General features: G+C 47.3%; 1 protein-coding gene across 1 annotated transcript in view; it reads right to left on the bottom strand.

The window, feature by feature from the left end:
• Nucleotides 1–10,304, bottom strand: part of LOC142008270 (glyoxylate/hydroxypyruvate reductase B-like) — a 29,745-nt gene continuing 19,441 nt past the window's right edge. Inside the window, exons 3-6 of the mRNA XM_074985453.1 lie at nt 7,563–7,734; nt 1,762–1,940; nt 1,427–1,523; nt 1–154 (exon numbers count right to left, since the gene is read on the bottom strand). Coding sequence (XP_074841554.1) covers nt 1–154; nt 1,427–1,523; nt 1,762–1,940; nt 7,563–7,734 — 602 coding nt within the window. The remainder of the gene's footprint in view (nt 155–1,426; nt 1,524–1,761; nt 1,941–7,562; nt 7,735–10,304) is intronic.

Below are 10,304 nucleotides of genomic sequence, written 5' to 3'. Positions count from 1 at the left end.
CTAGGGAATCACTTCATTGGGGATAGGGAGACCATTAAGAGCTGCTAGGATACTTGCAACTATTTCTTCTGTTATTTTGAGAGTGGTTTTGTCTGTTTTAATGCCAAGGTGAGGAGTTATGAGAATGTTCTTTAGCTTTAATAATGGATGATCTCTGGGGTTAAAAAAGAACAAAACAAACAAGGTGTAGTTAAAACCTCACTGGCCCTTACCCTAATTAATAAAGGTGCTAATTCAGCAAATACCTGTAAGCAAGTTGGTACGTTTATACAGTTATTTAATCTCATTGATGTCAATGGTATGTAAGTATCTGCTTGAGAGATTTGCTGCATCAAGTTCAGTTTGATTTAGGTGCTAATGGGATGTGTTTAAGATTTTGCTTCTTTCCTTCCTAGAAACACAAACTGATTTTCGGTGATAGGTAGCAATCTGAGCCATCTGTTGAGGGGAAGGATTAATTCTGTGCAATGCTGGAGGCTTTATCTACATGACTCAGATAATCAGCATCCCTGCCCTGCCCACTTTCGTTCTCGCGTGGGCCAATCCATTCCAGGAGGCATAGTTCTAGCAGCTTTAATTTTTTTAGATGCTAAAGAGCATCCGTGACGGAGAGACCTGCAAAACACCGATAAAACAAGGAATGTTGTACAGAGACAAGACCTACTGGGAAGTGAGGCTGCTGAATGTTGTCCAGGAAATGGTGACTCATACAGTGTCTATCCATCATCTTCATTTCTATTGCCCCAGGAATGGCATTTTCTCCTTTCGGGATATGGTATTTGGAACCACAGCTGCTGCTGCTTTATGCTGCAATTGTCTGGTAGGCAGGGGCCATAGGACTGAGGTTGGCACATGCACTACCCCTCCTCCCGTTTACTGCCTTTTGTTTGTGAATTAATCAGATTGTGCATTCTGGGGTATTCCCAATCGTATTGCATAATGAGACAGTGCACTTAACTCAGACACAGAGGCCATTTCTACACATGCCACTTGTGCTGAAAATGGCATGCCAATAAACGGCCTGGAAAATGCTAATGAGGCACAGATGTAAATTTCTGGCACCTCATTAGCATATGGTCACATGATTCAGTGTTCGGCAGAAGCTCTTCTGGACTCCAAAGCAGCGGGTGAAAGCATGCCCCCCCGGGGGTCTCACAGAAGGAAATCCTCCTTCCGGAAGCCCCTTCTTCCTGAGTCATGTGCCTGTATGGTAATGAGGTGCCAGAAATTTACATCAATGCCTCATTAGCATTTTTCCAGGCTGTTTATTAGCATGGCGTTTTTGGAACAAGTGGCACGTGTAGAAACGAACATAAAGCGGCCAGTCTCCAGACTCTACCAAATCCTCCCCTGTGGGCTTTTGGAGTCCTTATCTCTCATTCTCCACAACTTTATTTACTTTTGATAAATACATACAGATGTGTACCTGGGCAGTGGCTCAGGGTAAGAGACGTCCAAAGCTGCAGCCTTGATCACACCAGTCTGAAGAGCTTCCACCAGTGCATCTTGGTCAATTACTAGACCTGGGTTGAAATGAGTGTACTTTCTTAACGCCATATAGAGATAATGTCATTTGGTAAACTCAGAGAGCTGGTAGGTAAGGTTCCATGGGAAGCAAGACTAAGGGGAAAAACAACTGAAGAGAGTTGGCAGTGCCTGGGAGCACTCGGTACAGCAGTTACACTGTTTGGTACCATTTGGTAGATTCTGGAAGCTGGGTTGGTCAGCATGGTGCAGTCAGACCATTACCTTGTACCCTACCTCTGCTGATGTTAATGAGAGTAGCAGTGGGTTTCATCAGCTCGAACTCCCTCTTCCCAATCAGTTTGTGGGTCTGTGGTGTGAGGCTCACGACCAGCATGACAAAATCTGAGTGCTGAAGCAAGTCTTCAATCTTTGCACAATAAATGGCACCAACAGCCTGTTCCTCTTCCTCAGCTCTGATGAGAAATAAGAGTCATGTTGCTGTTGAGACAGTCTTGGGCATGGAAATATTATATTTCTATCTCGTGCTCTGTCCACTGGTACTTCAGTTCTCAAAGTACAACTAGGAAAGTATCTCCCCAGCATCACTGATGGACACCAGTGTGCACAGCCACTTGTAGGCTTAATTTCATCAGGAAGGTGAAACTTGCAGCACAAGAGGTTGTCAACTCACAAGGACAAGGACAGGCAGGATTATGGAGTCACTTCAACACAGAGCTGATTAGGGACAATGTACTTTATCAAGCGTACTACTCCGTGCTACTACAGTTGCACAGAGTACACATCAGCAATCACAGAAGTACAACAGGACAAAGCACTTAACAGGATAAGAAGCTCTTTGGAATGCTTACGTCTCTTCTGCCCTGGGGAGTCCCAGTCCCAAAGCGTCTCGCATCCGGGCCCCAGCGGACATGGCTCCGGCTGAGGGAATCTGGTGCACCTTTGAGGCTGGAAGTTCCTGGTGAAACTCAGCTGGGGATGGGGTTTCCTAAGTTTTTATCCCCTAGCTGTTTACTGGGTGTGCACCTACTGGCTCAATGCCACTTTTAGTGTTCTCACCAGGCTGAAGCTGAGGTTGCCCTGGTTACTGCTTTCATGGGTTCCCAAGTCAAATGCAGGTGTTAAGGCTGTTTGCTTCAGCACTTGCCTTACACTTACAGCTATAGGGGCTGTGTGTGATAAGACTAGTCAAAGATGATACAGTCCACCTGTTCTTTATGCCTGCAGAGTTCAAGGCTGTGCCTAGCAATGCATAGCAAACATGCAAAACTATTTGTGCTTATTTTTAATTTTAAATAACATTTTTATATCAAGTTTTTTATTCATTTTAAATTGCAAATTGAAGTTTTTGTTAGAAGCAGGGTTGGATGATGGTAAAGGTCGGGGGGCACGAGGGTCTCTCAAAAATCAAAGGGGGCTGTGACCGGAAAGTTTGCAAACTGCTACTTTAGGATAGAGAAAAGGAAGCCTACACAGTTCCCCCCAACCCCTGACATTTTCTCTCTGCTTGGTCTTTTTAGTTTAGAAATATTAGTAATGTCAGACATGGTCTTTTCAGGTTTTGTTGGGAGAGCCTGGCCGCATAGGCACAAGGGATTTCCTTCAGTTACAGTAATCTGTTGACAGTTGATAGCATATCTGTGCAGCTGGAAACCCCTACTATAATCAGGCAAAATCACTTAAAGGCACAAGTTACACCAGTGCCACTTACCCCAGTTTCAAATAGGGGTAAAGCTGCAGTGGTAAAAATCATGGCTACTGTAGCAGTGCCATTATGCTACAAATACAGTAAGGCTAAATCTACACTACAGCAATCTGTTGCCAGAAGTTACTGTCAGAAGAGATCTTCTGACAAAACTTCTGTCGACAGGTCATGTCTGCACACAAAAGCAAATAAAAAACATGATCTGCTCTGCGTACAGATAGTGGCCAGGGTATCTCTGGCCGCTATCTCGACAGCATGGCCCCCGGAACCCTGGCAGACAGGGTCACATGAACACAAGCCCTTCCAGGAGACCCAGCACAGCATGCCCTTAAAGGGCCGCCCCAACCCACGCTCCCTGACCACGCTAAGGCTTGCCTATGTCTTTGAGGGACAGCAAAGCTACCACAGGGCTTCCATGCTTTCTGTGAGAGAATCTCGTCTTTCCGGATAGCCATGGTGCCAGAGCAGCCCCCAGGCTTGCACTAGGCCCACTTCCAGTTTCTCGAGCTGCTGATCACCCTGATCGCAGCCTACCTCTACCTCCTCTGGTGAGGGAGGCCTGTCACCTGGCTCGAGGAGTATGCCCTCAGTGCCCCCACGGCCCCCTGTCCCCACCCCCCTGGGGACCCCAGTAGGGTCTGAGGGTACACCACCAGTGCTAACTGGTGGGACTGGCTGGTCATGGCTCCCAGCCACCAGGCCCACAGGGATGGGCTGTAGATCTGGGACGCCCTGAGGGATACCTTCTCCCATGGCCCCCAATGGCCTGCAGCCCTACCCCCCTCCCCTCCCCTCCACAACCCCTCCCTTCAACCCACTCCAACAAGAGCACAGGGGTGGTGAAAAAAAATCAACTGTTTACTAAGAAACTGGAAAAACTTGTGCACAATAAAAGTGGGTTGGGGGGCTGGGGCAAGATTGGGCTCAGCAGGGGGAACCTGGGGAGCAGGGGGGGATTGGGGGAGTGGCCAGCAGCCACTGGGCCATGTCCAGGACTGCTGGGGGTGAGGGGATGTCTGGCAGGGGTTAGGGCAGTGAGGTAGTGGCAGTAGGCGCAGGGATGGTGGGTGTGGGTGGCTGGTCCAGCCAGACGCTGTGGATGGTGTCTAGGCAGGACATCAATTGATCCCATGCCTGTGTCCGCCACACTCGGTCCTCCTGCAGCTGCCACGCCCGGAGGTCCATCAGCCAGCAAAGTGTGGCCATTCACAACCGCATGACTTTGTCCTCTGCCCGGGGATGGGCCTTCTGGCTGAGGGTTCACCCTGGTGGTGGTGGGGTACCAGCCCTCTGCTGTGCCGCTCCCGAGCTGGCCTGGTCCAGACCCAGGTGGCTGGCCTTGGTGGCATGGTGGGGCTGGCCTGGCCCTCAGCTGTGACTGCAGCTGTAACAAAAGAGAGGGAGAGACCGTGAGTATTTCCCACAGCACAGCCGCCCAACCCCCGCCACAGCAAGCAACAGCCCCCACCCCCGGGCTGTGGGATGAGGCTGTCCTGGCAACAGAGGGGTCCCTGCATGGGTGCTGGTCAAGCCAAGCACAGCCTGGCCTTCCCCAGGACCCACCCCTCACGTGTGCAGCACTGACCACAGGGGATGGGTGCTGACTGTTACCTGTGGGCATGCCCACAAGCTGGGGGCGCTCTCCTCAGTGGTGTGGCTGGGGTCAGGCCATCACTCGTGGCCCATTCCCAAATGTGGCAGGAGGCAGGTGGACCCTCCCCTCTAGGGCTCGTGCCCGGAGGTGGCATTCTGGGGTCTGGGTGGCACACACTGCTGTGCACATGGGTGCATGTGCTGTGCCTGCGGCATGGGGGCCTTCCCGAGCTGGCCTGGCCAGGCTCAGAGCACGCCCTGGCTGCACCCTCTGCCCCACTCATGCCCCAGGGTGTGTGACCCATGGGGTCCTCACCAGATGGTCCCCTGAAGAGGTCCGGAGAATCAGGGTTCGATCCTGGCTCCGCCTGGGGCTCCAGCAGGGTTCCTGGATGCTCTGGTGAAGTGGGGGGACCTTCTCAGCCTTGTCAACATCTGCTGTGCTGGTGACACCGTCCACACCTGCCAGGAGCTGGTGCACTTGTGAGTAGCAGGGGCAGGTGGCCATCCTTGCCCCTGACCTGAGCCGTGTGTCCTGGGCCCACATGTACCCCTGTCACGGCTCCTTGAGCTTTGTCTGCACCTGCTCCAGGGTGTGGGTGGGGTGTGCACAGTCAGCCAGGGCAGTGGCGAGGTGGGCATACCCCAGGGCTCTGTGTCTCTTGGTGCTGAGGTCTAAAAGAATGGCCACGGGCTGAGCAGGTCCTCCAGCTCCAGGCCAGTCCAGGATATGGCTCCAAGTTTGCTGCCTTGGTCTGGGTCCTGGAACCCCTCAGGCTGTTCCCACTGGGAGGTCTTGGGGTGCCTAGTTTTTGGCCGTGGGTCCTTGTCGGTGGGTCTGAAGTGTGCTGGACAGCCAATCAACACGCTGCCACTCACACTCTCTGCTTCCTGACATGGGGCTTCTGGGGGCGTCCTGGCAGCAGTGCCCCCCGCAGGCCTCTGCCCTTCTGTGACTGGCCGGGCTCCACCATGGGCCCCGCTGGGGGCGATCACTCAGAGCTGCTGCCACCGGGGCTCCCCGGGCAGCCCCCCACCTGGTGCAGCAATTTGTGCCGGTCCCAGGGGAGGAGCAGCGGGGCACTGTACCGTTTCCCTTGCAGGCAGGAGCGGCCCTGCCCTGGAGACACAGGGCTGTGCAGGGAGGTGCTCGGTCAGCTGCGGCTGGGGGCCTGGCTGCACCCACCTGAGAAGGAGGGAAGAAAGGAGGAGCCACTGTAGCTTTAAGAGTGCCCGGAGGCAGAGAGCATAGAGCTGTGATTGCTGTGGACTGAGCATCCCCCCAGCCGGCTAGCCGGTGCCATGGAGGACCACACTGTCAACAAAAGTCCACCCACCCCGGCCCCCAGAGCACCCACACTATTTTTTTTGTCTACAGAATCTGTCAACAAAAGATGTGTTCTGCCTTGTGGCAGAAGGCTGTTGATCAAAGTGCCGAGTTTTGTCAACAAAACGCATTCTGTGTGTGGATGCTCCATGAGGTGTCAATAAAACCTTGGTTTTGTTGATAAAACTCTAGTGTAGACATAGCCTAGATGTTTGCACAGTTAGTGATCATTGACAACAAATCCCAGTGTAGACAAGACTTTGGAGGTTTCCAATGTGTCTAGTGCAGTCTCACCCCGAAGCAAAAAGGGGCAGAAGTGCTGAATTTTAAAAACAAAAATCTCCTTTTTCTCATATGTTTCTCAGGCATTTGAGTTAACTAGTGTTAAGAAAGGGCAAAATCCTGGCCCCCTTAAAAATCAATAGCAAATTCTCACTGATATCAATAGGACCAGAATTTCTTACGTTTTAAAGAGACTGCCCAACAAAGTAATAACCTCTCCATTTTGCAGCTTTCCTGTTCTTGTAATGCCATTAGGATCTTATTTCTCCAGTCATTCACAGAATTTCAGGGAAATAAGATCTGGATTTCCAATTAAAAGAAGAAGTATAACCAGGATTTTATACATCACTAGCAGCATTGTTTAGGTCCTTAACTTAATTGTTTTAAAATAAAAAGGAAGTGTACATGCTTTATTTAAATAATTTCATTTATCAAAAATAGTGTTATATTTATTAACTTTTATTTTGGATTTCATTAAAAAAGGATTGTTAAAATTTTTCTATTTCATTTATTTTTTAAAAGGAGTTCCATGAAATGTATTTTCTTCATCCCATAAAACTCTTACGATTTGTTGTGTTTTAACAAGAAAAGGGCTATAGTCAATTTGGTTTCCAATAACATTTTCTTCTAGTTTTCCACCCTGAAGCATAATTCTCCTTTTTTGTCTTTTCTGTTTGGGTTTTATGAGAGAATCCCAATCCAGGCACATCCCATTTTCCTGGCACAACCAAACTCTTTCAATGCTTTAAGAATAAGAGGAAGCTTTATACCAAATTTAGTGGTCCTGGGTCTTTCTGTTTAGGAGGCATTCTTCTTCAAACATACAAACTCTTTAAAATATATAGTAGATAAACAAAAATGGGCATAATCTCCTGTTATAATTCTGCTGTTCACCTGTCCAGCAAGTTACCAACAATGCCAAGATTTTTTTTTAAAAAAATTCTAAGTCAATTTTTAGGCATTTAAACCTGTTTTCATGAGACTGAGTTAAGGCAATCATTTTCTCCCCCTTCTATCCCAAATCTCTGCTATAGCCACAGATCATTTGTTCTCCCTAAATGAAAATACCACAGCTACACACTTACTAGAAAAAAGGAGGGGCTGTTGGAAAAATTATCTGTATAGGAAGTAAAAAACAGGGTCTGCTTTAACGGGGGTCAAGATTTTTACCTCTGGTTCTGGTTGTGGTACAAAATTTTCATTTCAAAAGCTTTGGCCCTTTTGGTCACCTTATACCCAATTCTGCCCATGCCAATGATGCCAAGAGTAGCTCCTGAGACTTCATCTCCCAGCCAGTCAGCCGCAAAATGCTCAGTGTTTGGGGAAACTGCAATCTGATAACCTAAAATGAAAAACATTAACTGAGAAATGGATCTGCTTCGAGACAGAGAAACAAGGTGCTAGAACATGGCCATTAGGCAATAATAAAGAAGAATAGCAAGACACTGCTTCAATCGATGGGCTTTATTCTTTTCCCGACCCTTCCCAGTACTCTCTTAGAACCTTGAAAATATTAGCTTGCCCTGATGATTCTCCAGTTAACACAGAGGCTATTGCCCCTGAGGAACTCTCTCCCAAACTTTAACCTGCATATGCCCTTGCAAAAAAGTAATGCAGTATTATAGAGCCCTGGTCAGAATACTATAATGTACAAGAATAACAATGCTGGGTTTGGTGTTGTTAGCAGAGACTAACACTGGATGTTTTTGTTATTGAAAACAAGGACAGCTTGTTATGTTCACCTCTCCTATTCTCCCTGGAAAGGAGACTGATTTCCTTTGAGAGCATTTGTCAGTAATTTACCCAGAATCCTAAAGAATCAGTTAAACCACGATTCTGGTTATGAAGTAAACCAAAGTTATCTTTATTTGCTGAGTGAAGAAAATAATAACTGTCACGCATGCTGCTGGCTAGCCTGCCAAAAGGCAAGAGGGCCTTGTGACAAAAAGTTACCTTCCCAGACATTCCTAGATCTCCCAAATCATCAGATGTGTGTTGCTAAACCTGTAGTTCAGCTACCCAGGCCTAAAAATAAAATCAGCTGTGCCAGACCCACAGCTCCCACGTTTCGTACAGTTCCATGTGATACAAGGAAGGACATGTCACCGATCTCCCCCTCATGGTTTCTGTGTTCTCCATCCCATGGAAGCATGTCTCAGGAGCTTTCCTCCCTGAGGCCCCTAAGAAATGGATGGTGGGGAGGAAAGCTAAATGGAGCCAGGTTATCGCTGGAGATGGAGTTTGACCAGAGGCGATCCTGGGGATAGCCTGAAGGCTGCTGGATAGAGTAGGGGGAACTGGGAGGGTAAATTGGAAAGGATGCTCAGAGAGGAGAGCTTGGAACAGACTCATGCATTTGGCCCCAATTCTATGAGCCTCCCAGTGCTACCCTGTCAGTCCAGCCTTTCTCCTATGTGAATGTTAGGCTATGTCTACACTAGGCAAATTAATCAATTGCAGATATTCAATTCTAGCGATAGCAATTGCGAAGCTAGAATTGATGTATCTGAGCTTGGCTTACTTGGCCATCCTTACTGAAGAAGGTTGATGAGAGCATTTCTCCCATCAACCTCCCTTACTACTTGTGCGCCTGAGGAGTACAGGGATTGACTGTGACCCCTGATTTTGCGTGTCCCTATCAGACACATGAAATCAAACCCCTGAAGATTGACCCTGAACAGGTCGATCTTCTGGGCTTGTGTAGACCTAAACTTAGCCTAGTGCTGCCTAGCCATTTTGTGGAATTAGGGTAATTAGTTAATCTGAGCTCCTTCTGCATGTACTCAACATAAATGTGGTAGGTTTGTGTAATAACCATAATAATTTATTTGTGACAAAGCAGTGGATTTTTAAAATAAAAATCATATTTATGGTTCTTAAGACAGGGTTGACATTCTATGACAATAGTTAAGGGAGGTCAAAGTTAAGGGTTGAAAACTAATGACACAGATTTTAAAAGGCCCTAACCTGAGATACCTTAAAGGTGCCTGATTTTCAGAAAATGGTTAGTCATGTGCCCCCGTGTATAAGTCTCGTTAAAATTTCTCACGTAGGTAGCCCAAAATCACTTGTTACTTTCAGTCAACAGCACTCTATTGCTACCACATTGTGAAATAAGTCCTTTACCACCACCAAACATTGATAACTTAATATTGTCAAGTGTTAAAAATACATTGTGGGCAAATGGTTTGATATCTATGTTCATGCTTATTGAGGAGATAGAGAGCCTCATCCCTATACTACAATTTGACAGTGGGATAACTTAAAAGAGAATGAAGGAATGCCTAACATAGTGAATACTAGTGGGAAGGGGGTAGGTTTAGAGAACAAAATAAAAAAGCACAAGTTTAAATTACTTGGAAAAATTAGATGTCTGCAAGTCACCAGAGCCTGATGAAATGCATCCTAGAATACTCAAGGAGTTGATAGACAAGGTATCTGAGCCTTTAGCTATCATCTTTGTAAAGTCCTGGAAGTCAGGAGAGAGATTCCAGAAGAGTGGAAAAGAGCAAATATAGTGTCCATCTATAAAAAGGGGACTACCAGCAACCCAGGAAATTACAGACCAGTCAGTTTAACTTCTGTGCTGGGAAAGATAAGGGAGAAAGAAATGAAGGAATTCATCTGCAAAACATCTGGAAGAAAATAAGGTAGGCAACCGTCAGCATAGATTTGTAAAGAACAAATCATGTCAAACCTGTCTGATAGCTTTCTTTGATAGGATAACAAGTCTTGCGGATAAGGGGGAAAGTGGTGGATCTGGTATTCCTAGACTGTGGCAAGGTATTTGATATAGTCTCACATGATCCTCTTATCAATAAATTACCAAATACAACTTAGATGGGGCTGCTGTAAGGTGGGTGCATAACTGGCTGGATAATAACTGCTCTCTAAAAACAATTAAGGAGTCAC

Source organism: Carettochelys insculpta, chromosome 2 (genome assembly GCF_033958435.1).
Source record: "Carettochelys insculpta isolate YL-2023 chromosome 2, ASM3395843v1, whole genome shotgun sequence".
In the NCBI taxonomy this organism is placed as follows: domain Eukaryota; kingdom Metazoa; phylum Chordata; order Testudines; family Carettochelyidae; genus Carettochelys; species Carettochelys insculpta.
This window is presented reverse-complemented; position numbering and strand designations above follow the sequence as displayed.